Here is a 27,858-nt window from a genome sequence, read left to right on the forward strand (position 1 = left end):
ATCTGAAATCAGAAGCAAACAGGAGACTCAAGAACATGTATCAAATAAATCAGAAACTGTTCTGTTGGCACTCGCTCGACAATAATGACACAAAATTCTAGGGATGCTCTGATCAATCGGTCAATTTCATGATCATTATCGGCCGATTTCAGCTGATCACGCGTGACAGCCGGTGCTCTGATGAAGCCCTGCTAGTAGTGATGCCTCCGCCCCTCCCCACTCACTAAGCAGTAGCATCTCTGCTGTAGAGTTTCTTTCAATCTGTCATGGAAAATGCTGTGTGGGGAAGCGCCTTCAAATTAAACACGCCATTTAAAGCACCACCACTTGGAGTTTTCTGGACTCATGAAAATGAGACCGCTGGTTCCTCAGCAGCAGGCTGTTAGTCCAGCTGACGCTTAGCAACATCCGCCGGTCCGAGCATGACATTTGGAATTATAAGAAAAAATTATTCATTTCACCAAGCTGGATGACCAGCCTTTCTCAGGTGTCGTTTACGCAGAGACGGAAGCGAAGACGGAAGCCGAGATGTCGCCGTTTTGGAGTCCGGTGCAGGGTTCATTTGCCACCTGACTCTGAAACTTTTGAAAACAACAGGAGTGGAAACTTTCCTAAATTTTCCCTCTACAGTATGTAAATATTTCACTAGAGATTCACCTGCGACCTCTCACATCAACTTAAATGTTTTTCAGTTGTCCTTTTGACACAATAATTGCTGCATTCAGCAAAGTTTCTCTATTTTTTCCCAGCTTGAATGACGTATATAAAAAAAGAAATGATTTAAAGTTCATTTTCTTCACATCTTACACACAGAAGGTCTCATCATTTTGACTGCAAAATGTCAACTGTGTCAATCCATGTGATCGGTATCGGTGATTGGCAGCAAAAATCCTGATAGGAGCATCCCGACAAAATACGCAAGCGACTGAACACACAGAGCGATACTATAAAAATAGAAAAAAAAAGATAACGTGAGGTCAGAACACTCGCACAAAACAAAAAATAAGACAGAACAGAAGCACGAGCCAGTGAGGATTAGCGCACAAAAATAGTTGACCAAAACACAAGGCCTTAGAATCCGGGCCAATGACATTCTGGCACACTGCACTGGAACAGCAGTGGCTTTATCCATGTGGAGTCAGCATGGTTGCTGATTCGTTCTAGGTGTGTGCCATTACATTAGAGATAGAGTGGGGGTAACCACAGGAAGACATGACAAAATAAAACCAAAATAAAACCCAAATATGACATCCCCTTATATCACTTTCATTTAAATATTTTTTGTGGCAACAAGTGATACAGTTGCATTTAGAGGTTTCAAAATAGTTTCTTTCTTCTGGTGGTTTACAGAGAAATAAGGAATAATTTCATAATAATTGGAAATTCTCACATCCAAAGACTGTTTTTGTAACAGGCTAGCTACAAGAACTGTGGTAAGTGGTCAAACACAAACATTATGGATAGATGAAAAGAGAAAATTGACCTAGGGGACATTTATGATGCACTAAATAAAAATAATGCAACACGCCACTTCAAAACATGCTTGAAGTAGGCAACAGGCGTAGAGCCTGTGACCCTTGCGCAAATGAGTGAGTCGCAGCACGCAATAATAACACACTTTCCTCCTCCCAGCTCTATTATGTCTGTAAAGGTTGGAACAATTCACAGTCATGGCAGACACTTAAAGTCAGAACAGCAATTTCACTCTTCACAGCAGATCTGACTTTTAGGAAGAGAAATGTGAAGCTGCTGTGGAGAGCTGTCAGTGTGGCTACAGACTTGGTGTTTGAGGAGGACAGGAATAATACTTGGCGGTTGTCATGGTAGCCGCACTGTTGATGTGGAAGTAGCGAACAAAACACATTCACGGTACAACTAAAGCTGCTGCTCTTGTTCATGATATTATACCTCTGTAATAAATATGAAATATTAGGAATCTTAATGACACAATTTAGTGGTTAGCAGTGAATTGCATGTTGAATTACCCTAATAATGTTTGGTTTTTGGCTGCTGTACTAATGGTGATAATAATAGTTAAATATTGTGGTAATAGGTGCCAAAGCTGATGTGGAAATTAAATTAAAAAAATAAAATGACCAGTGTCAGAAGCCAAAAAAAACCTGTTGTAGTAGTAACAATACATGACTGTGATGTGAGGAAATAATGAAAGGCAATGGAACTATTCGTTTACTCATATTGGCAGAGAGCAAAAAAAAAATTCATTCCTCGTGTCTACCACTAGAGGGCGGGAGCGTCAAATACTTGCGTGTTCCTAACGGGTGGCTTTGGGCCTATTGAATACTGTGTCTATGCCAATAAGATAATGTAATGTATTTTTAAAGGGTAATTGTGGCTCCTTGCGGCTGCCCTCCTCAGCTGTCCCTGATAGTGTGAAGTGTGAGTGATGTGTGTGAGACAGAGCTGTGATTGTCCGGAGACACACAGCCCTCAGTGTCAGCGATGCCCTCGTGAGTCAACACTCAGTTGCTGAATCTCTGTGACCCCAGAAAGAGGGACCGAAACACTGCAAACAATATAGCAGGGTCTCTGCATGAGCAGCTCAGCATGATCCACAAGCTTCTGAACTGATGTGTTTGTTTATTACAGAGGCTCTGGGATCAGCTTCTCCAAAGGAGCAACAAGTAAACAACGGCTGGCGACATCTACATACACTACCAAGTTCCAACGACTAGAACTTTTCTTCTCACAATAATTGTATGTTCGTGTGAAACTGAATGTTCCGTTTGCTAGAAATGATGGTTCACTCTGTGTAAAACAAACCATCTTGATGAATCCTCACATGCTGTCATGAGATGAACGAGTGACTCATTCACCTCACCACATAATTCTACGAACAAGCACCAAATCGATAAGTGTGGAATGTCACTCCATCTCACCCTTTGTGTCTGCCAATGTTTTGTCAACGGACAGTGTCAGGACGGTGAAAAGGTCAAACCATTTTACCCAAATTTAAAAAAACGATTCATTCACTTTTACAAGCGAAAATTGTCAAACAAGGTGAGGAAATATTCTCTCAACAGATGAAGCAATGGCCTGACTGGCAGATTAAGGTGTATCTCAACCCACTAACAAAAGAATCATCATGAGACTGACTAATAAAATGAAAACCCGTGGTTGTATGTTTTACTAATGTTTGTATCTTAACAGCGTGTCGTCCATTTTTCCTTCACTAAATTTTTAAACTTTTTTTTTCTCTCCAATTTGTTCCCTCTGACTCACAAAGCACCTGTGTTCAGAATACTGAATTAAAACGTGAAAATCGAAGGCTGGACTGAACGTGGTGTTTCTCTGTTCTATTATTGGAGAGAGCACTGTCGATGCAGATTTAGATTCTGTGTTTTGATGTGAGGAGGACGTGCTCACGCTCGACGAGGCTGCCCATTAATCGTGGTTGAATATTTATTAATGCTCTCATCATGGCTGCTGCGATAATTGTTCGATGTCACGTGGCACCAAGGCAAATTACACATTTATAATTGTAATGAGCATAGCATTGTGTATAATATAAATATGCAACGTGTCTTATGATGTCAGACATGCAAGTTTCATGATAAAGTTGGTGTATCTTCTTATTCTTCCAACATGAAGATTTAAATCCATCACCTGGGCGTGGATGAACTAATATAGAAATCCAACATGAACACAATCCTATTGTAACCAATGACAACAACACACTGTACATCCGGTTAGTGGTGTGTTATGGAAGTAGTGTGTGATACTTTTGAAAGACCCAAAAGAGAGATAGCAATAAACATAAATCATACTGGCCATATGCAGCTCCTTCAAATGTATAAATAAATACATGGAGGGAAGGAGAAGAGGAATGGGGACATGAGGGAACATCTGGCTGTATTCCAGTGAGCAACCATGCGGTGGGACAAAGTCAAATACAAAATGCTCCTCTCAAAATAGGTGCCAACACACTATTCTTCAAATATACAGTACGTTCCGGTTCTGTGTATTAATCTGCCGCTGCGTTGGCAAATTGAATTGGTCAAGTCAAATGTATCATGAAAGAGAAAGTGGGCGGAATTTGAACACTTCGATTCCAAAATAAAATACTGCAATCCGTATTAGTGATGCAAACAGTATAAACAATTATTATTGCGTGTGCAGTTAAATGAGCTCTCTGGGAAGTTCGTCTAACCAACACTACAACCGCCACAGTCATGAGGATCTGTATTGCTTAGTTGTGGTGAATGAGCTGAGCCAACAGACAACACTGTCCATGCTCCTGCTCTGACTGAAAGGCCGCAAGTGGTGAGGGATACAACACCGCAGATGCAGGAAGGAAGATGGAGGAGGATTCTGGGGTGAAAGACGCCTTGCCCCTAGATGGCTCCTGCCCCATGACCCAACATTGGCTAAGAGGTCTTGGATATGTTGAATAAAATGTCTGTCAAGTCTGCTGCGTTATAATTGTATACCATTACTTGACATAAGAAATGAAACAAAAGATGCATTGTTACTTGGATGCATTATTGCGAGCTCTGACTGTGTGATGACGCTGCTCCGTAAATACTGTCTTATCATGAAAGTTTGTGCAGGAAGTAGATTCTACAGCTGCCGCTCGTGATTGAAAAAGACGGACTTTAGGACCTAGTGGCACACCACGTTGAAGCACATGGTCGTCAGTCAGAAGACAACAGTTCCTTCAGTAATAGTCCAGAATCACAGTCACACTTGATCGGGTGACACTTTCCGGACCGTCGGATGCGTGTTTTCGCTGCGTCTGCACCCGCTTTCACTCTCATCCCCTTGTATATTCTCACTTTTTATTTATTCATCCGTCTTTCACGCGGACACCGATCTTTGAATGGGGAGCGGAGTCAGCTGTCGTCGGGGTTTCCGAAAAACCGGGCGCGCACACTTGATCATATTTCAGGGAGTCGTTTTGTGTGTGTAGTGTCCCCCCCCCCCGGCCACACACACACATCAGCTGTTGCTGGACTGTGTTTGTATGATGGTGGAGCTGCTGTGAAGCACTCGGGCATCATGAACCCTGGCAGCAGGAGTGTGAAGTTGACTATCGTGACAGCGCTTCAGGCTTTGTGGGTCTCGACGTGCGTGTGTGACGATGTCCAGTCCACATCTTCAGCAGGTAAGAGCATCCTCTTTGTTTACCGAAAACTTCACTTTCTGCGCCTTCATTATTCATGTAGTCGTCGGAGTAGCGTGTAATTTTAAGGTTCAGCATTTTGCTTGCAAATCTGCAGAGAGACAAAGATGAATTATTGATGCTGCTACAACTCAGGTTGTAACTACGGTCGCTCGCATCAGTCAAAGCTGTGAGCCAAAATGAGTCACTTACAGTCACGTTGAGTGACTAGCTGAATTATTTTATACCAACTAACAAAACGATTAAAATCATTCTATGAAATTATTGTGCTGGTTCGAAATGAAATTATTGTGCTGGTTTGAAATGAAATTATTAGTAAAAATGTAACCTCATTTTATATTTCAAGTGATGATTAGATTTTTTTTTTAGCTGTAGCTGACATAGCTTTTTGCTACATAGAAGCGATGCTAGCCGGCTACTTTTCAGAGGCCAACTAAAAAGTATTTTGCTGCCGACCACCGATACGGATCGGAGTGCCAATCACCACCGATCACCGATACCGATCACATGGAATGACTGTGAATTTGTAATCAAAATGATAAGATCTGTGTACATGATGTGAAAAAAATGAACTATTAAATAATTTTAATTTAGACACGTCTTCATATACCTCTTCAAGGAAGTAAAAAACAAAAAAAAAAATAGAAAAGCCTTGCAGAATGCAGCAACAATTCTGTCAAAAGACAAACTGAAAAACATTGAATTCGACATGAGATGTTGCAGTTTAGCGAATCTCAAGAGACTTTGCTATGTCCGTGAAATATTTACCTATTGGCCGCTTGTAGCAGGACTCTGAAAGTTTCAGATTCAGGTGGCTAATGAATGCTGCAGTCGTCGAAACGTAGACGGATTCAGTCATTTGCATCTCTGCGTAAACGATATTCACAGATCATGCTGATATCGGCTGATCAGGATCAGTGGCTGATCAGAGCACCCTACTCAGAAGTGGGTCAATCTGCTTTGTTAAAAAACTTCAGCTACTAAAGTTGACTGTGTATAATATATACAAATCCACTTATATTTCGTATTATAATGTATTGTTCACAGTGGAATAGGGTTGCAATGACGCGTCGTCATAGTCGGCTATAGTCAACTTATCAATTTGTTGCCAGAACCATTGGGACAACAAACAATTCAAGCCACATCTGAGCAATCACGATGTTGAGTTTCACCACAGCACTTAACACTGTATACAATTGTTTACTAACACTCCAATTGTGTGAATATTAAGTATTCTACTTTGGTCTTTGTCCATTCTTTTTAAATGTTTGTAATGAAATTGGTCTGGTTGGTTTATATTTGCGACAAAAGAATTGCGATTTTGCTTGTTTATCATTGGTAATATTCACCATAAAACAACTGAATACATTCAAATACGAATTTATGAATAGGTAGTGTAAGCATGGTCAACTGTCACAACTGAGGAATCTTTCATTTTGATGATATAAATTCACCTTGCTTCTTCATAGCTGTTACTTAAAAGTCTGTCTGCTCAATGTTAAGGCTTTAAATTGACATAACTGCATCATCGGTAAAACATTTAAACGGTCTGGATTCTGCACTGCCTGGTAGGCCATGTTAATCCCATCCAAGAGCAAGTGCTGTCATGGCTTGGTAATAATATTTCCATCTCAATGCCAGTATTGACACCGGCTCTGCATCCTGGGAATTAATTACCAGCCAGGGCAAGTCACTGTCTCTGGGACTGAAGCTTGTGGAGGTTGTTCATTTATTCATCAACAGTTCATCGTCATAAGAGGAGGAGGTTTCCTTGATGTGTCCTCCCAATGGGTTCACACTCTCGTCAAAAGTCATCGGTTCACAGATGAAACCCGCAGCGAGTCTCTGTGTTGGAGGGATTATTTACCTTCCTGGGGAATATTTGGATCAACGGGGACAAATAAAGAGAGGCTGCAAAATCCCTTAAACCTGTCAAGTGTTGTGTTATTGTGACCTTTTGAACCGAGATGCTGTTCAAAATGTTATCTATTTCATTTGGGGAAAATTGTGAAAAAAAGACTGTAAAGTAGTCTAACGCCTGCTTCTCTTTTGTCACGTTTGTTGAAATAGTGGAGCAGCTCTTTTCCTCACTGTAGGATTCTTCCTAGGAGGCTCAAGAGAGATTGCTCATTGGGTCATGGTCAGTGGTGAAAAGCCCTTGCTAGAGATAAAATCCTTCCTAGAGGAGTTCACTGTTAAATGTGTCCATACTTAATGCTTTGGGTTGCAATGCTCCCAGAGCCAATGCCATTTCTCCTTTACTCGGAAAACGGAGCAATGATGTCACGACTAATCGATGCATGAAGCCGTCAACAGCAAATTTTAGAGTTGTATATTTTGACTAGTCGTTGACTGAGGGAAGGACGAAATATGAGACAGATTGACATCTTCATGAAGACTCTGTATTGCTCTGGAGTTGAGAACAAGTGGTGGAAATGGGTTTTCTCTGCAGGGAGCCTGGAGAGGGTGGGGGGAGGAGCTTAGTCATCTTGAAGAGACTCAGGGTGGAACCTCTGCCCTTAGTATTGAGATAAATAAATATGGGTTAATTCAAGGGAAATTGGGATTTTGTCTTTTTTTATCAAATTGAAAAAAAGCCATATAATATACCTGAAGCAAAAATCTGAATTATACTATATTAATATCATACAATCTATGCAGTTTAATTTCAAATCATATCAAAGGGCAGAGGTACTTATTACAAGAAAAAGACTTAAAACCTCCATGAAACAGAACAAATAAGTTTATCATTATCAATGTAAATACATATAAATTTGCATGTGTACTTCTCAAAAAACCTCTCTGAGAATGGTCAGTCAGATGGATGAGCATGTGCTCCAGCTCTGTTTATGCCTGCTTGTTCTTGTAAGAACTGGGAGTGAATGAGAAGAATGCGCTGCAGCAGTTCTCCAGGTCCGAGCAATAAGTGGGAATCATTAGTGCCTTCTTTCACGAGCTTGGCGCTTCGTCTCCGGCTGTCAGGAATCCAAGGCTGTTGAGGTGAAGATTGAGTGCTGCGGCCCCATGCAAAGTCATGTTTGCATACATATTTCATGACAGAGTTCCTTGACTTTTATCACCAATCTCCTCCCCACCACCACCACGCCCCCACTCCCGCGTGTGTTGAGTATGTTTCTGTCCTTGCCAGGACTCATTTGCGAACAATTTCCTCTAATGGTTGACACGTTTAGTGTCAGTCGGTATTTTACTAGCCAGCTGCTTCGGGCGACAGTGTGCAGTGTGCTCAGACAAATGAAAGTTGAGCTGGGAATGTATTTTGGTACTTGGTGAAGGATTCCTATCGCAGAGGAATGGAACCGTCACCCATGCTATGTCAGGAGAGCGTCTTCTCCCGGTGAGGTTAGATTCGGATTTTCCAGATGAGATGTATTTCAAGGAAGCTTGTCAGATGTGATTTTAACTGTTTGGGTAGGAGGAACGGCTGCTCTCCCACTTCAGGGATTCTGCATTAAGATAGCAGTCATTTCTTTAATGCTGAATTGGACTCGTATGAACCCTCCAACACACTCCCCTCCAGAAACCTGATGCTGGCTCTGGATATTCTCCCTGGACGTTCACACCCTGACAAGTCAGAGTTGAGGTCAGTGTGCTTCTCCCCGAGTGTCTTCGGTGGGCTGAAACGCTTCCATACATACTTCCCCCAAAATCTGTCATTTTCACATCATCATGGTCCACGTTTTGACTTATAGTGTGCTCGATGAGACTTATTTTTGGAGCACAAGCTTTGCTTTGAAACAAAAAAAAACTTTAATACTGCATTGATTATTGCAAACATATTATATTGAGCTTGTGACCAATACACATCACAAGTGGTCCAATCCCTTCCCTATATAATTGTATATGTGTATTCAAGTTCACGGCAAATCTGTTCATGTGTCTTCAGGGAAACAAGTGAGGTCTCATGACAAGTACAGGACCTTGATCTTCACAGTGGAAAATATTGCTATTGCGGTTTTCTTCATGGTTCTAACTTGAGCCACTGCATCTTAGCTGTGAACACCCTGAAGCATCACATGATTTTTGACATGTTCTTGAAATAAAACTGTCTTTAGATGTGCCATTAGCTGGTTCTTAAAGCCTCACTACGTCGTTTTTGGCCCAGCTACTGGTGTCCCGCCCCCATAGTCATGTGCATTTGCTTAGGAACGATCTGACAACTTACAGTGAAAAAATGTCATCACCAGTGGTAATATACGCAGTGCAATGAAGCATATACCTGAAAAGCAAACCCTTTTCTTGTTTTTTTCAATCGATTTACATCTGGACTTGAACTCTATCAAGTGAAAAGCTGAGGTGGTTGAAAGAAGACTTTCAACATAGGAGGAAAGAAGCACACACACTACCTGGATGGAGTTACCAGTGCATGGGTACATGCAGATCCCTATATAAGCCCAACGCTAGCATGAATCCACTCTTTTTAAAACTTAGCAATGGAGATAAGATCCAGCTGGCTGAACAGTTTGAGGGCACCACATATACTCTGAGAACTTTAGTTACATCCAGGTAACTATTCACTGCTTCTATTTCACACATGCATCACCCGCTAACGGACTTGGCTATTCATATTCATAAACTAGCCAAAGGGCTTAAGGATGAGCTACCTCCTAGCCAGGACACAGAAGCTTTGCTCCGTTGCCGAAACAAAAACCCACCCCACTTGACCTCACTATGCTGTAGAGAAGATATTGCATTCGGTGACAGACAGCAACAAATCGGCCATGTCAATCCGCTTTACAATGCGGTGGAAGACGCTATGCCTCTAGTCGAGTGTGCCCTCAACTCCTGACCTACTTCCTCATACAATTTGCAAACACCACTACAAATCCAATGAGAGAAATTGGGGATGTCTTACCACCCCTTTTTTGCAGATTGAGTACTGACATTTGAGTACTTTCCGGTGCCGAGTACCGCTAGGGGTAATAACTTATAACATCCATTGAAATGTTCTTTTTCAGTAGGTTCCCTGAACAAATGTGACACCACTGCTCCAGATTTAACTTTTAACATTTCAAGTTTATGCATTATGCATGCCTTCCATTAATACCTGTGAACACTGCGCTGAGTCTGCGGAATATAGTGAGGGAACACTGCGTTGGGTGCTATCATTCATGAGTATTTGATGAGTACACGTACAGCGAAATAGGCTAGTACCCTGATGCTGGTATCGGGACCCCATAACAGCCAACTGGTCTTCCAAAAACTGGCTGCAGATCTGATGTAGCAAGCCAATGCCTGCACAGGGCAAACCCTCTGCCACTACCTGGCCTCGTCATTCTGATGTAGCGGTGGATAAAAGGCGAAAAGAAGGATTAATACACAATCTGACGTCCTCCTCCCCACCACGAGGCAGGTAGGATCAATGGAGAGGGCAGAGTGAATCACTTACAGTCCAGTGGACGTCACCATTTAAGTAATCTGAGACCAATAGTAGACATCTGTCCTCGCCCCTGTATGAGTGCAACTCCAAAACCTACCCCTTGCTGGAACAGAATGTATCCATTCAGGAAGTGATCTTATGTACTCAACAGCAAAAGTAATCCTCGAGTAATCAGGAATTGAATTTTAAATTTCCATAATCCACGTGCTGTGCTTTCAATGTGGCACAACACACTGACGCGAGCCACGCAACAGCTGAAGAAGGATGGCGCAGGCGAGACACTGCTGAAGAAGCGTGTCAAGACAGAAACTGTCCAAAGCATGAGACCATTTCCACCTGGAGGTGAAGACATGGTGACTGTGTTCTGTGCAACAACACCTCCATCCACAGTTCCTACACAAGGCTGTCATGAGGCAGCTGAGCTGACAAATAGCATTCTAAATATGATTATCATGCCCACTTTCAATCACTGCATCTTCAGTATTAATTTTAATTTCATTTTAATAAATTCACTTTTTGTCTTACAAAATAAATGTATCTTAAAGAGGAAACCACTTGGCCATTCACAAATAAGTGGAATGTCATGTTTTTTATGTGTTTTTGTTTTTCCTTTTTTATACAACTACTCAATCAATAGAAACAAGATTTGGTGGAATACTCGATTACTGTGTTACTGGGTAGCAGCAGCCCTAACTACATGTGATCACTGAGGCCCTTGTGGACTAGCACATCCAGAGCCCAGCTGAGCTTTTGTTTTATTGATATTTCATGTCTTCACTGAACTGCTTTCTTAGATGTGGACCTACCATGGGGTTTGTTTGACTTCTGTGATACATATTCCAAACTAGCCGGCATAAATTGTGGGTTTGGGCTCATGAATTATGCAGAATCACCATAATCATGCGCTGTTAAGCGACTCTCGCCCTGCTGCCCTGATTCTAGATATTATTCATCTCCTGCTGACCTCAACTTTTCTCCTTTATTTTGCTCTGCTTAAGCATTTTTATGTTCTGATAGCCGGAGCCCTGTGCTTCTGATATCAGAGGGGGGTTCCATTTGGCTGCTAAAGAAATCTCTCATTGTTAGCAATTGCAGGCTTTATACCAAGCAAGTCCAGACATGGTTTTGACCTCTGTCGCTGAGGCAGACAGGCTTCACACCATGCAGCGAGCGCAAGCGTCCTATCCACGGGCGGCCATAACAGTGTCACCAACCAGTGGCGCAATTACGCCGCGTTTGTGAACATTAACGTCCTGCTGAGAATGGCGCGCTATTTTGCTGCAGGACAATTTATTTCACTTCCACTAATTTTATGCCGACATCCCGTTTGTAAATGAGGGGTGGTGATCTTAGGTCTGGCTAGGGGGCTCCATTAGGACCGTAAATATGCTTGGAGACAATTTGACAATAAATGGAACCATTATCAAACGTAATTGGCTCCCATTTTAAAGTTGACTCCTATTCCAAACGTGTCACTCAAAGGTCGCCACTTTATTCGGTCAATCCCTCCAGGGGTGTTGACATAATGTCGCCGTAGTGGGTCACATGTTTATTGTGGAGCCAAGCCAAGATTCACAGGCACTTTTCACCTTTGCTCTCTAATCCCTGTGGACCTTGAACAGTGGCTCGAATAACAAATTGCGCCGCAAGGTGAAGATTTGAGTTTGAGTTTAGCAATCTGCAAGAAAGGATAGCACATTAACTTACACGGATCGACAGACGCAGTTGATCAACAGTCTTGTGAAATAAACTCTTCAGAGGTGGACTGATGAATAAACTGGACTTGAGAAAAGGATTCTAGAAAAGCCTTTTATTTAGCAACAGTCAATGTTGTCAGTTTAATAGGCAAGATTTTCAGAGTGCTGCCACACAAAGAGCACCACTGTGTGCTGACATTTCTGTTTTTTCTAACCACAAGGATGTATTCCTTCCCAAGGTTAAGAATAAAAACCTTTTGATGTTTTCAGATCTTTCCAAAAAACATGAACACAACAGTTTTGGATGTGGTGCATAGGGTCTTGAGTGCCGGAGAGGAATTATTGAAAGGAACTGGACATTGCTGAAACTGTTGATTTAAAATAATTGGTTAAAGCCACTTTGTTGCATGGGTTTTGTTGTTTATTAGTAGCCGGAGTATCCTTAATTCGTCTTTCCTATCCTTTTTAACAGTGACAGTGCCTCTGCCATGCCTGTCAATCATTCTTAATGATATAGACACAAACATTCCTTCCTTTTTGCTGATGTCACAAGCAACTTTTTGGCTCTCAAACTTTCCTGGCTTTGTCCCAAGTTGCTGTGATTAAAGACATCCGAGGTAACTGGATGAAAATGCAGTTCATGAGATCATTTTTGCTGCATTTGCTTGGACATGCTGTCCTTTTTAGCTTGCTGTTTTTGGAGTCTCAGCCTTGAAAAATGACAATGTAAACCCATCACTTTGTTCTAATAGGTTCCTTGTGTTGTCTTTGGAAAAGCATGTTTCCAATTTGAGTTTGTGTTGTTACTGACAATGTTTTGTGGTGGAATCACATCTGCCTCTGTTTACTTATTTATTTATTTTTGCTGCCTTCAGTAGAATTGGCATGTGAAAAGGTGTCCTTCAAGCTCAGAAGATGCACCTTCATTTGCTAGTTTCATTTTTGAAATGAAGAGAAGAAATGACTTTTATTAAAAAAAACCTGATAACCAAAACTGATAAAAACTGTTGACTCTTGGAATATGTTAAATCACTTAGAAACGTGATGAAGTAGTGGTTGGCACTGCAGTCTGCAGTATCCAGGGCTGCAACCAGTGACCATTTCAGTAGTCCAGTCGTCGCCAACGGTTTTAGCTATTCATCGACTAGCCAGCATGTGATGTGTACTCACATGCTGACACTTCTGATTATAGTCTTGTAAATAGATGTATATGTGTTGTGTTTGGCGAATGCTGCATCCAAGTCCTTGATGTGACCATTGTGACACTTTCCCATACTTTCAGTGCTGGAGCTTCGTACTGTAGACTGTGTTAACTCATGCATGTGTCCACGACTAATGTAAAAGTTGATCATAGTCAACTATGTCGACTAGTTGTTGCAGCCTTACTTCTACCTCTTTTCTGTTTCAAGCCGATGAACAGCCGAACACAACGTCTAGTACACAACCTCTACCCCCCATTGCTGGAGGTAATAAATGTTAATCCATCATATGAGGACGTGCATATTTGTTTTGATATTTTTTGGTCCAGCTGTGCATTAGTTAGATACCTCTGTTTTATTTTCTTCTCCATAGTTACAGGGTCAGAATTTGAGATGAGACCCTTTGTTTCCCACTAGCCCAAATCCTCTTCTGTTGAATGGAAATAATTAAGAGTGGTGAAATAAAAAGTTTGATTCTGTCTCCGAATTTTCCTCCTGTAAGGTGAAGCTACACTCAGAACAAAACCAGCTTTTTTGCAAGACATGTTGCTATTAAAGTAAAATTTATCACCTCATCAATAATCCCTCCTGATCACATTTCAGTGACCAAGATTTCCAACCACACAGCCACACGGTCCCTTTACCTTGTTTTATTGCAGCAGTATAGAAAGCACAAGCACTCCTTGTGTCCACTGGAGCGTAAAATGAGGCAATCTGGGCCAGAAGTTGGCTTTATTAGAACCTCTGTTTACACTCTGCTTTATTGAACTTATAAATAACATGTTAGTCCTGGTGCCACTTTTACCACTCCTCTCATGCTGCTGGTGCTCGTACAAGAGCCACGTAGACATTGCACTGTGGACTAGAGCAAATGTCACACAAGCATGTGGAAAAGAAATGAGCCTTTCCACTAATATAATTCCATTTATAAGCGAAATTAAACCTCAATAGAAACCACATTAACAAAACAGTTATTCACGTTTGAAGTTGTGGAACTAAGTGATGTATGGTTGTGAACCGGCTCTTTAAAATTGATGTGGTACGTTCTTTATTGAAGGCGATGGCCATTCCAGATGCAAGTTCTAACTTCATAATCCATGGAAGCTCAGTGTGGATTGGTGCTGTGCAGTGTGAGCATGAGTGTATATCACAGGATTGTTTAATTATGCAAGTGCATCACTTTACTGTTTTCATTTGTTCTTTTACACTCTTTTTAGAGCACATTATGTTTTATGCTTGTTCAATAAAGAGTGTAGAACTCAAGCTCAAGTGTGGTGCACTGCCACATCTTAAATTAAAGTTGCCACAATTTAAGAAAAATGTCTCTTTTTAAAGATGAAATCTCACATGATCAAACTTATTTTATCAACACTCAAACAAATGGATAACACATGAAGCATCATGGAGGTGGGCATGAACATGACAGTTCCTGGGGTGTTTTTCTGCCACAGTTTACAAAAAATCCTGGTGGAAACCCTGGATTTAAAAAAAATGTTTTCTAACCATTTTACTGCTTGTATAAACACAAGGGGGAAAATGAAAAGACCAAGACCACAACCTATGAAGAGGGCGAGACCAAGATAGAGACTGAATTGAATAGGAGCACAAGTCTAGTTATTTCTTGTTGTAAAAGAAACAATGGTCTTTTTTAAAAAAATTAAATCAAGAACTGAAATGAAACCATTGGAGTGAAGTTTGGTCTGAGTCTCTGAGTGCTTCGGTCTCAACACGGTCTTGTCTACAACACAGTCTGAACTATGAGGTGTAACCGGGGAAAGTGCTCAAGGACATAGATGTCTGAAGCTGGAACCAGCAACCTCTTGGTGACAGCTGCTGTTGTGCTCATTGCTTTGAACCACTTACCATTAATGGCGGCTGCTCTGCAGTTTGTCACGGACCGGAAAGGAAGAAAGATAATCATTGTCTCCTGGGTCAGTGGAGTCAAAGAGGCGGCTCTTTCAAAAACAACCTTTGTAATAGGGGAACATTGTCACAATTTGGTGTTTTACTTACATTGCGCTCATCTCTGAATTAAGATTTGAAACAAAGAAAATGTGTGGCTGTAATTTCCTTAAAAAAATCCTTTCTGAAAATCTGTTCACCGGTGTCACCACACGTGTTCTGGGAACCAATAAGCCTGTGATAAATTTTCTATGTGTGTGGTAGAATCCTGTCCTTGCCTTTGTCTGCTTCTCATCATTGGGGTAGAAGTGGGTGAGGACTGCTGAGCTGGTCACTTCTGGCTCTCCACTATCAGTGGGAGCAGCTGGGTGATGAACTCCAGACTGGTGGTTTTCATAGGAAAGGACCAAAACACTGCTCAGCTGGGGTTGTTTGACCCTGGTTAATAGTGCTGGATAATAAGCAGACTCAGCAATTTGGCCGGGCGACTCATACGTCCGTGGATGCATGTGAACCTTGAAAAAAAATCTTCAGACGGCCTGTGATAATAACATTAATCTGGGATGACCTTAGTTTCTGCGGAGTGGAGTTAGCAGCTCGCATGAAAATGAATAGACCTTAGAGCATTGGACTTACTTACTGAACATGAATTGCGTTGCTCTGGATTAGATTAGCGCGATCCAAAATGAGCAGTAAGTGAAGTGTTGTGACCACTGCCTTCAGCGAAGACAGACAGTGTTTCTGTCCCAGGAACAGGCAGCAAATGTATGTGGCATGCATCTAGGTGAGATAATGGAATGCATCTCTACAAATCAGTGGGCTCCAATAAGTTTAGGAAACACTTCCAGCAAGTTTGTTGACATATCCCCTCAGTATGAATCCCCACTGTTTTGGAAAGTGTCAGTTGAACGTCTCTGGTATAAAACACTAAATAAGCAAAGATTTGATTTCGGAAGTTTGCATGAGCACAAATGAGGCGAAATAACTCCAGCTGTGTCAGTAAGGGACCAGATCTGCCAAATGGTGTCCCTGCTGTGTCAGCCTGATTGCTGTGACTTAGTTTTGCTTTCCTGACTGTTTATGATGCACTTTATTTCTCCACCTCGGGGAGGTTGTTTTCATTGGCGTTTATTTGATTGACTGGTTGAAGCATTGTACACAAACAACACAAATTGGTTTTGCATGCATGAAAGCTTGGTGTGTCGGAGTGAGTTTTGGGACAGCAGTTGTTTACAATGTGTCAGCCCAATAATGTGTCGTGAACTGGAGCCATAAAGGTGCTAGTTCGCGAATGCTATTTTGAACCAACCGGCATGTTCAGACTGGGAATGAACCGGCTCAGAACCCGGAAAGTTGGTTCTCTGAAGGAATCTCACAGGAATCACAACATCAAAGGTGGGTGGGTGTTGAACATGGGAAACACCGAGGTTCTGAGAATCCCAAACGGCACTGGTTCCAGAACCAGAACCGTATCAATAGCTGTATCGGGTGCCTTAACCTGGCATTCAGTTCATCCCGGAGCAGCAATTCTGCTTCCTTAAAGTGGCCCACTAGACCACTTGCATTGCACTGACCTGGCTGTGACAACTGAGTTTTGGACAGCATCATCTTAATGTAGATTGGAACGGGCCTGTAGCTTTTAGGGGTGTCTTTGTTTTAGAAAAGACACTATGGACCTCTTGACGTCTGCAGTGCAAAGTGTGTAATTTGCTAAAAGCCATGGAATGAACAACATACTGCCATAGATAAACGTCTTCCTCCCATTGGCCACCAATGGTCTGATAAAAATCTTCCTTTAAGTTACATTTAGAACAGACACAAAATGTGTGATTAATTTGCATTAACCGCGAGTTCACTCAGGTTTAGTGCAACTAATTCAGATTAAAAATTGTAATCTATTGACAGCCCGAGTTGTGATTTGTGTTGTCAGAGTCTGTGTGTCCTGTGTCTGTTCTCTGTCCTGGAACTTTTTGATCTTGCTCATCAAGGTTGCAAAATATGAACGACATTTGAACATTTCTCAGCTGCTGGAAGTGGAACTGTTGCAAGTCTTAGTTCTTTGATTGACACTTTGTGTCACAATTTTCTCCTCTGTTCGCTGCCAGCTTAACTCCACTCACTTGTGTGGGACAATATTGTATTTTCTGAATTAAATACATCCAATTGTATTCATTCTGGACCCTGTTAGAACTCTGTCAGAAGAGACTGAGCACAGATAATAGCGCAGTGGGAGCAATTCCCTGAAGCTGTGTCTAATCCCTCGTCGCATCCTGGACACTTGCCTCGTGCTGTGAGTTATCATGTCAGCAGCAGCTCCTCCTTGCTCCTCATTGTGAATTTCTTGGAGAGGTCTGCGCTACTGAGGGGGTGGTTACGGCTTGTCCATGAGCTAAGGACTCACATTGCTTGAGAGAACCGATTAGCAGTGTTCATGTCGTTGTGGCTACAGCTCAATTCCACCTAGGGCTGATGAAAAGTAGGTGGACATATGGTGACATCTGATGTAAGACACTGTTATTTCTGCAATGTGAAGTACACAATGGGCCTATAAATAAAGGCAACCATAGAGAAGTAGCAGTTTGGATGACAGCTTTACTGCCAGCAGACCTAGAAGCTGCTGTCCTCACATCCCAGTCATATTTTCGTTTACATTTACAAATGATTGCACTCATGCTCACTCATAACATTGTGTATACTTCAAAACATGTTACTCTAGACCAGGGGTCATGGACCTATGGCTCGTGAGCCAGATGTGGCTTTTTGGCAAAGGAGTCTGGCTTTTTGAACGGCTTTCTGACAACAGCACTCGGAGAGCAAAATGCTGTTAAACCACAGCTTCTCTGACTACGTTCCAGCTTAGTCATCTTGTTCGACGCTTTAGCAAGTTCAGTAATGGTGACTTCCTATGATGCTCATGCAGCTCACTGAACCAGTCACGGTCATTGATCACTATGTTGTGGAAATTTGTGGGCAAATAAGCTTCATGCTGTCAAGATTGCACCACGTCACATCAGACCAATGAAATTATAGGCCTTTTGTTGACATCGACATGCTAAAATGTGCTGTTTTTGACCGCTCTTCGGAGTGCTGCGCTGCTCAGCTGAACAGTTATAACGGCAGGACCATGTTGTAGCGATCAACCACTGTGGTTGGTTGAATGCATCATGGGAATAGTTCAGGTCACCATAACTGAGTTTATTATGCTCTGCCCGATGTAACGTTGTCAACGGCAGCATTAGCGGGATATGCTGCACTGTAGGCCTGGAAGAACTCTACTTTTGTTGGTCTTCACTTTCCATTCGGTTGTGCTCTTACAGTATATATATATATATATATATATATATATATATATATATATATATATACATATATATATATATATGCACAACTAGGGCCAATTTTAGAGAACCCGCGCACACACGGAGAACATGCAAGAAAGTATTAGCCACATTTTTATTTATCGAGAGTGTTGCAAGCTGCAGCTGTTTATATAATTGTTTAAGCACATGTGCAGTAAATTGCATGTTTCTAGGCAAGAGCATGTCTATGGACTCCCACCTTCTGATGAGTTTCGACGTTGTTGACTGTATTCTTTCTCTGAAATTACCCTCTCTGTAGAATCAAAAGTCCTTTGTGTCACAGATGGACAGTTAAGGCTTTTCAATTTTCTTCGACAGGAAACCTGAGTGATTATCACAGACCAACAATAAAGCAGAAGAACTATGGGACAACTGTACCTCTTCTGTTTACTGGACAGGACTGGAGACCCTTCAGTTGGCTTAGATCGCAGGTAAGCTGTTATTTTTTTTATGTGCAGAATTTTTTTTTCTTGTATTCAATTCTATTTGTTATGTTGCCATTGTAGCATTGCAATACAGTACAACGGGGTCGTGGTGGGTGATATGAGGATATATATTTTTTGTACAATATAAAAGTATTGTGTCATTTCCGGTCTATCATTGCTATTACCACTACATCAATGCGTGACAGCTAACAAGACAGAACAGTGAGGAGCGTCGATCGTAGTTTTAAGTTTAGAGTTTTGTTAAATCAAGCGATCCATGATATCAGCAGTCAACAGTCCCCCCCCGTCCAAAAACATCATCAAAACAACGGCAACAGATGTTGATCTCACTGGATACACAATATCTGCAGTACCCCTTTTGTTATATATATAAAATAAAACACATTGTTAGTTGACGCTGACTTTCAAGATCCCTGCATATACTGGTTTTATTTTATTTTTTTCACTTTTTTATTTCGGTTTTATGAGACAACACTTAGTCATTCACATGTGACAATAAGCACATTGGGAAAGTGTTGCTTTTTTCCTCCCCTAGCAAAACTGAGCAAAATAAGAGAATTGACAACAACCCCAAGTCAACTAACGTTATCTTACAAGTGACAACAATGAAAAAATTGTCACAATGAAGCTGGTAGGTGGAAGCCCATAGTAAACAAAAACAGTGTATTTAAAATAGGGAAAAAAGTTATCTTAATAATCCCAGCTTTTAAATGGAGTCCAGAACATCTATAAAGGAGAGAACATTTTTCCTTTCAACTATATTTTCATGTGTCTCTCAAAACATACATTTAAGCAATGCATTTGGATCTCTCCAAATGTATCTGGATATATTAACACTATTTTAATAGCCACAAAAGAAAGTTAGACAATCATTGTTTATTGCACATATAATTATCTCAATACATTTTTAAATGTCTACAGTAAAATAGTCTTTGTGTTGGCTCATGCCTTCTAACTTCTATGATCATCTTTTCTTTTTGATTTAACCTTTATCCTACTCCACACTTTCTTCACACTCACACAATAAATAAAATATGTCATCAAGGATGTAATGTACGACAGGTTTTACTGGTACTCACTTATAGGGAGTGTGTTGAGGTGGCACAAAATTTAGCTGTGGGAAATAAGTTTTTTGCTGATTCTGCATCTGATTCACCTCATTTATTTCCTCTCTCTTCACATCTTCTTTGACTTTATGAGCACAAACACCATGTGGTACAACTGTACCGCAGTCTCGTTTCCAGAGATGTCTTTTCTACCTTCTGACCTTGACGATGGGCTGTGAAACTTTGCCCATATACAGGGCAAAAGTAGAAATTTCTTTATTATATAAAAAACAGCTGCAAAAAAACCCACTCTTTCAGATATATACATAAGTGTTTGAAGTAAAAGAGAACCAAAGAGATGCTATAATTTGGATGTGATAAACAAGATTTCTCGCAGAGCCGCTAGATGATGGTGGACTGGGCAATAATTTGTTTTAAACTTTGGCCATTATCATGTTGTGCATTTTTTGGTCTGCCATGTTAGATTCTGCCTGTTGGCAAAATCACAGTGTACAGATGTTTCAGTTTTGAGGTTATTTCCTGCAGTTTAATGCATACCTATGTTGATGCTTATTTTTGCAAGAATAATTTACGTCAATTTATTGATAATGTGATTAAAAAAATGTACATGTCAGGTTGTTGGTATTTTGCTCCTGGCTATTTGTTTTTGTGGTTATTAAAATGTACTTAGATTCATCTAAGACAAGCTCAGGAGAAACTGAGCATGACGCATCATGCTCAACTTAACATAAAGGACTTGACACAGGATCCATTGTACTGACATCCAACCAACACCGGAAAAATAAAACTAACACGTAGATTTACATGAAGTGGCATGTAACCTGTTCCTTCGCTCTCTACAAAATGTATGAAGAAATGATGCTCACATCCGTTAATGGAAATTCATGTCAACTGATGCAAGGTTTTTGAAATAGACATTCAGTCACCAAAATGTAATCATTAAATTCCTATGTATTATGTTTTGTAGATTGTTTGTCTCAATTTCAGGAATTTATTTTAGCTTTGTTGTCTTCCCTGGAGCCACTCTCCTGCAACACAAATACAAACCTAATTGCAAATATAGATGGATTACCGATGCAACAGCTTGGACCAGGCCAGATTATCCATTAATAATGTCATTTTTAAGCACTTTTATCTTGAGCGTTGGCTTGAATGTCTGTGCTGCGGTTAGTTCAAAGCACTTCCTGCTTCTGCAGGGTTCAGCACGGATGAACACACCATCTCCATCACAGTGAAATCATGAAGCTAAATGGAGATCATTTGTTTGACTGCAATTCCCACTTGAATAAAAAGCGATATCTGTCAGCCACGAGAACAACGCCTTGTTCTTTACCCACTCAGTTGAGTTAATTAAGTGGGGCAGTGCAATGAAGGAGTCCCTGGACTCAAGCTGGAACTGAGTCAAATTGAGTATGAAATACATGACGTAGATCATAAACTACAAAGGAGCGTGATCTTTGCTTGAAACTTCTGTCTGTCCCTCATTTTGCAGCGGTATACTTTTATGATCCATCCACATTTGCGCCTGTTGTGAAGATGGATGGCTGCTTGACCCACAGCGTCCGCAGCGCTGACCACATCTGACCCAGCGTGAAGTGTGTGCTGGGGATGAGTGGGATCGCTGGGTAACACGAGTGCGATGATTGATATTGAGTCAGGGCAAGATGGTGCAGGAGGGGGGTGTTAAGTTTGTCCTTGCAGCGCAAATAAAGCAGTCGAAAGCAGCTACAAAACAAGCATTTTAGTGAACAACTCAGCAAGTTGATTCAGAAGTGTTTTCTACTCTGTTTTTTTCTTTTCCTTGTTGGATTATGGCAGCTACTAGAGAGTTGAAGTGATATACAAATTCATTCATGACTTAATGAGCTAACTCGATTATTAACATTTATTTATTTTATTTCGGGAGGGTGTGTGTTGTGGGAGGGGGAGGGAGGCCTGCTTCAACAGTCCTCTTGTAAAGCCCCACTTGTCCGGACTACAGCACATTGTGAATGGTGTGAGAGTGAACATTCTAGGAGATGCAGCTGAATGGTCGGCTCTGTATTTTATGGCTCAGGGAAGATATCCACACATTCATGATTTACTTGATGCGCATTCCAGAGATGAACTGTGAGCATTAAATATGGGCTTTCACCTCAGCCGTCGCCGCTGAAATAACCACGATTAACCACAATTCTCTAGAGGAACAGCAATAACAGCAATACTATTCCCTGCAAGAAGCTTGTCAACTGAACACCCTCAAAAGCCTATCTGAGGATAAAATGAAACGAAATGGAAACGGAGCATCATGCGTTTACACTGACACAGTTTCTCCTGTCAAGGTCACCACAGGTCAAGTCATTTAATCTTGGCAAACCTCGAATGTTATCAAGTTTACCATTCATTTTGAACAAGAAAAGGTTGAGAATTGCAGAAATATAATTGTTGAAAATGCGTTTAATCGTGTGGAATCCATTCCTTGACTTTTTGGGACCCAGGTTAGTTGAGTTGTTCTGGAGAGCCTAACTAACACCAGATTGATGACAGTTGTAATGTGACGTAATGTTTGTGCTTTATTGTGTGATGGGACTCTATATACAATTGACAATAATAAATGTTCATTTAACAATAAATACACAAAAAATGCTTGACATGCATTTTCACTTTGTTGACATTTCTGGTTAAGTCCAGATCCAGTTCCAAGTCCCCATTTTTAGGGAAAATAACACATTCCAAACAGCATAGTATTTGCCCTTTTAATTCCACTTTCCTGAAGTGACTGAGCTTGGTTTTCGTGAAGTCTTCTTTTTTATATTCTTCCCTGCCTATCATGAGCTTATTGTTTTTGGTCAATTCATCTGTCACTGTCTGAACAATTTCACAGAGCCATGACTTCGCTCTGCAGCCTCTTAATTACCAGTTATTATCATATTTGGCTTTGCTTTACAATGTTACCCAGCGTCTTTTAGCCTAATAACAAATGTGTCCATTCATAGAAGGCATTCGCCACAATCGTGTTTGCATTTTGCCAAAAGATCATAAGCAATCCATTGTTCTGTTTTTATATTCAGAGCCGTCTGTTTGATTCAATGTAATGCATTTGTTTTTGGCTGGTATTAAAGATAAGCAAAGTGGGAAGCACTGGAACATACTGAAATGAACTCTCTTTATTCAGTCCTATTCCTCTGTTTTCTCTGCAGCATCACCCAAAGTCACTGAAGCTCTTGATCGAAGTAGATCGTGATCAGCTGGTCCTGCTACTGAAGAAGAACGAGTGAGTGCTCTCCCATTCATGGATTTCTTTGTGTCACAGAGGTCTCTGGACTATAATTATGACAACAGATGTTGCACTGAGCGTTTGGGTTTTGAGTCAAATTTATCTGCCAGTGAGGACAAGTCATTTTCCTCTCCTTCGGAGTGTTTGTCAGTGCTCCCAGTTCAAAGACTTGAAAGAGGGGAAGTTCTGCATACATCGCTGAGACGTTGATGAATAGTGACATACTCCCTCTTCTTGTTCCTTTGTCTTCTGTATTTGATCTATTGGAGGAACACAAGGGGAAAGGCTGCTTTGTTTCAACACAGAACGCTGGCTGCTCTCAGAGTATTAAGATACTGTCAACACAGTGTCAGTCTGAGACTCTTAAGAAAGAAGCGATGCTATAAAGAAAGGCGCCGTTTGACATTGATCCATTTCAAGGGGAAAGTGGATGAAAACACATTTTCTATCTTTTTTTCATATTTGCATTATCAATCTAATGATCACATTGCTCTACAAGTAGCACAAGCAGTACGTACAGCATGCATGACACAGTTTGTGAGGACTTGAGGATGGACGAGGAGGAGACGATGACACAGTTACTCAAAAAGCTCTTACAATTATGTCAATGACAACTCCTGCTGCATTATTCTACATATTCCAAACACTTCATTTGGACAACTGCTAGTACCTCAGGACACAACATCGTCTGCTGCATCACTTTCACTGCACCTTTACTATAACTGTAAGAATTAGGCGACATAAAAAAAACATACTGCTTTAACAAAGGAATCAGCAACGATGCCTGGGAGAGGAATTGAAACTGCAACTCGTCTACCGCCTGTTGTGCAAATATTACGACAACAATAAACACAAAAGCAGGCTTTTGCAATAAACCTGCCGGAGCAACTGGAATTCTGTCATTACCTTTACTGAGCCACTGAAGTGTTTTGTTTCCTACACTAACCGAGCAACAAAAGGCAATATGGCCCACCTCTGAAGTGCGTTTGCAATCTCAGACGCTGACTAACTAAATGTGTCTCTGGCTTCAGTCGCTGATGTTGTTAGGAAGAACCTGATTTGATTGATGGGACAATATGTTTTCCATCCACTTCTCCTGCCACACATGAGCAGCCAAGCAACAAGCCAGTGTAGTGTAATAGAAGGAACAGAGAGAGGGAGAGAGACAGCGGATGTGTTTTAGAGCCAGACCCATCAGTGAGCCCCACTTGTTCCCTTGATTTAATATATGTAAATTCCAACCGCAGACAAAGCTTTCAATGCTAGAGCTACATTTTTATGTCTTTGGAAATATTTTGACCTTCAGTTGGGTCTCTCCGGTACCAGCTTCTGCACAGGTGGGTATTTTGACTCGCCACTGTCAAAAGTCTTGCTTGACTCATAAGGACTGTCCTGTGAAAATCATTTCTAAATGGGGTATTTCCAGTGGAAAAGTCACAGGTGCAAAAGCACCTTGCCTTTACAGCTGTTTTTAATCCACTCTGGCTGTCATGTCCCTCCAATACTGGGAAATTTAAAGTCCACATTTCAACACTGGTGCCAAGCAGGTGATAGATTGGTCTGTTCGGAGCGATTCCATTGAGCCTGAACACCTTTGCTTATGCCAGCATCTGGGCTTGTGCTGGACAGCACGCAGTATGCTGGCAAAACAGTAGCATGTTTTGAAGTATCTTATTCTAGTGAAGTTAAAAACCACATCATGTTCAGGGTGAGGATATTGTTCTACAGTTTGGAGCAAGGGTCTCCAACTCGATTGACGCCAGAGGCCAAGTCTTGGTTGAAAGGCTGATTTGAAGAAGACCACAAGCACCAGTGGTGACACAAAGTTAATAATGTGCAGCATTCATGGTACCAGTCTTCAATACCGTGTTGGTCAACGTTCTTGTCTTGTCCCAGCATGCACTGCTCGGTTGAAAGGCTGAACTTCAGTTTGTTTGCTGTTGTTTTTTTTTTTTTCTGTATGTTATCTTGTATTGTCACGATCGCATTTAGCAGTGTTTTGGTGATATACTGCCCTACTGTGGCTGCACCTTTGTTAGAGTTGGAAGCCTTGTGGCGGGCCGTGTAACTGCATCCTGCCTAACGCAAATGGATCTCAAATTTCATACGCCTGGATTAAGACAGTGGTTAAGGTATGTTCAGCTGTTGGTGCATCTGACCTGAACCTTATAACCTTATAACCTGAACTTTTTTTTGTTATTATTGTTGGTTTAACTGAGGTTTGAGATTGGTGTGTGTATGTGAAGTGCCGTTTTAAAGCTGTAGTCATGAAGAGAGGGGCCAAAAGGTGATTAATACGTGATCATTTTCCCAGCATGCCCAGCCCTACTAAATTTAACCTCTTGATAGATGAAGATGAATCGCAGAACCCTCTGAATCTTAATAAGTGGCAGCAGTGCCCGCTGCTATGGGCCACGCATGCTTGACAAGATGGATGACAAGTAGGACAAGGATCTGAAGAGGCTCTGTTTTGCTTGGTGGGAGTGCTTTGTGGATCCAGACCTGAAGCCCGCTGTGCTGACACTCAGTGAAGGCGCTTGTCAAGCTGACTGGATGTGTGCCATTGATGAAATCCAGTTGTTCAAACACAGACAACATCTGTAGAGGGGGAAAAAGAAGACATTGAGAGCCAGGATGAAATGATTTAAATTAAGCCTCGGGATTTGTTTTCTCTGGTCCCTGATAATAAATATCGCCTGCAATGACTGGTTGTGCGTTTGAACTGAAGTGAACCTTGTTGGGATCATCATTGTTTTGTTCTTTTGCTTTAGTGCTTTTAATTTTTGTTGATAATTATGATTCTGATTGTTCCGTGCTCGCATGGCCATTTATAGAAAACAATATTCCACCGCTCGGGGTGGAGCCGCTGCTCCTCCACATCGAGAGGAACCAGCTGAGATGGCTCGGGCATCTGATCCGGATGCCCCCTGGACGCCTCCCTGGGGAGGTGTTCCGGGCATGTCCTACCGGGAGGAGACCCCGGGGAAGACCCAGGACTCACTGCAGAGATGATGTCTCCGGTCTGGCCTGGGAACGCCTCGGGATCCCCCAGGAGGAGCTGGAGGAGGTTTGTGCAGACCGGGAAGTTTGGGCTTCCCTGCTCCGAATGCTGCCTCCGCCACCCGACCCCAGATAAGCAGTAGAAGAAGGTGAAGGTGAATATTCCACCGCCAAGAGTGACCAAAATAATCTTTTTGGTCTGCTTGGGTGCAAGTACCTGTGACTTGACAGCATTTTTTACGGTCACCAGAGAGGACAATAAAGAGTTTGTTTTGTTAGATCGTACATTGGTAACTCATGTGCCCACATTCATTCCATACCGGCTATGTTCCTGCCCCTGCAAAAAGTATGCTAGACTAGGTTCACCTAGGGTAAAGGGACACATTGGTAGTCTGCCCAAGACGAACTTCCCCGGGCCGCTCGGTAGAAGCACAAGTTGTGCACATAAATGTTTCTAAAAACATATTGCAGCAGGTGGGTTTGGTATTTTCTGTGTGTGGCTATCCTGGCTAACAAGGAATTATTGTATATATTTGGTGTGTGAGTCGTTTACTATCTGTCAATTCAATGATTTGAGTGATTTGGATTCCAATATCTGGGTTCATTGTTCAATTTAAAATCAATTTTCAATTCAAAACCATTTTTTTCCTTGACAATTTCTGGTGTGATTTCTGATCATGATCTACTCCTACTCTACTTTTCTCATCTGCTTTGCAAGACAGAACAATGAACTCTCACATTAGTGCTTCTTTTTAAATTAAAAATGGTACTTCTCGAAACAAAAGTGGTACTTCTCGAAACAATAGAATAATATGAACCGTGTCCAGGATCACTATCCGCAGGTGCTACATCCAGGTTCTTCTGTAAGAAAAGAAGCTTATCCACATGTGCTGCAGTAAGACTACTTCGCTGTGCTGTCACTATATTTCCAGCGGCAGAGAAAACTTGGAGTGAAACGTGACATTGATGTTCCTGGGATTTGAGCAGCCACTTAGCTATGTAGTGAACGGTGAATGTCAAAAAAGAATGGGATGCTCATCTCCAACATGTTTGTTTAGATACTTTCCGCCTCTGCGTGCATTCCTGAACTGACAGTGTGGTGATGCCAAGCCATCTCGCGTAGTTACAAAATTTTTGGTTGGATTTTAAACATTGTAAACTGATTTTGAATCGCAGCTAATGAGAATTTTTATGTGAATCGCTATATGTACGTTTTCTCCCAGTCTACGCTCATTGAAACGGCAGTCTACCAACATGCTTAGATAACCCATTGTCTGTCTTCAGTTCGTGGGCTCAGGCCTCAGGTCTCAGTGATGACAAGGATGTTCTGTTTTGTTAAGTTTAATGTGATTTCATTTCATTAATTTCATTGATCTATACGTATCGACTGTCCA

The 27,858-nt window shown here is 41.5% G+C and overlaps 1 protein-coding gene across 3 annotated transcripts in view; it reads left to right on the plus strand.

Annotated features, from left to right (window-relative positions):
* Positions 1–4,699: 4,699 nt before the first annotated feature.
* LOC128752186 (disintegrin and metalloproteinase domain-containing protein 12) overlaps positions 4,700–27,858 on the plus strand; it is a 92,790-nt gene continuing 69,631 nt past the window's right edge. For all 3 annotated transcript variants that reach the window (XM_053853122.1, XM_053853123.1, XM_053853124.1), the window contains exons 1-3: positions 4,700–5,122; positions 19,014–19,126; positions 23,388–23,461. In XM_053853122.1, coding sequence (XP_053709097.1) covers positions 4,735–5,122; positions 19,014–19,126; positions 23,388–23,461 — 575 coding nt within the window. In that variant the 5' untranslated portion in view covers positions 4,700–4,734. The remainder of the gene's footprint in view (positions 5,123–19,013; positions 19,127–23,387; positions 23,462–27,858) is intronic.

Source organism: Synchiropus splendidus, chromosome 1, assembly GCF_027744825.2.
Source record: "Synchiropus splendidus isolate RoL2022-P1 chromosome 1, RoL_Sspl_1.0, whole genome shotgun sequence".
In the NCBI taxonomy this organism is placed as follows: domain Eukaryota; kingdom Metazoa; phylum Chordata; class Actinopteri; order Syngnathiformes; family Callionymidae; genus Synchiropus; species Synchiropus splendidus.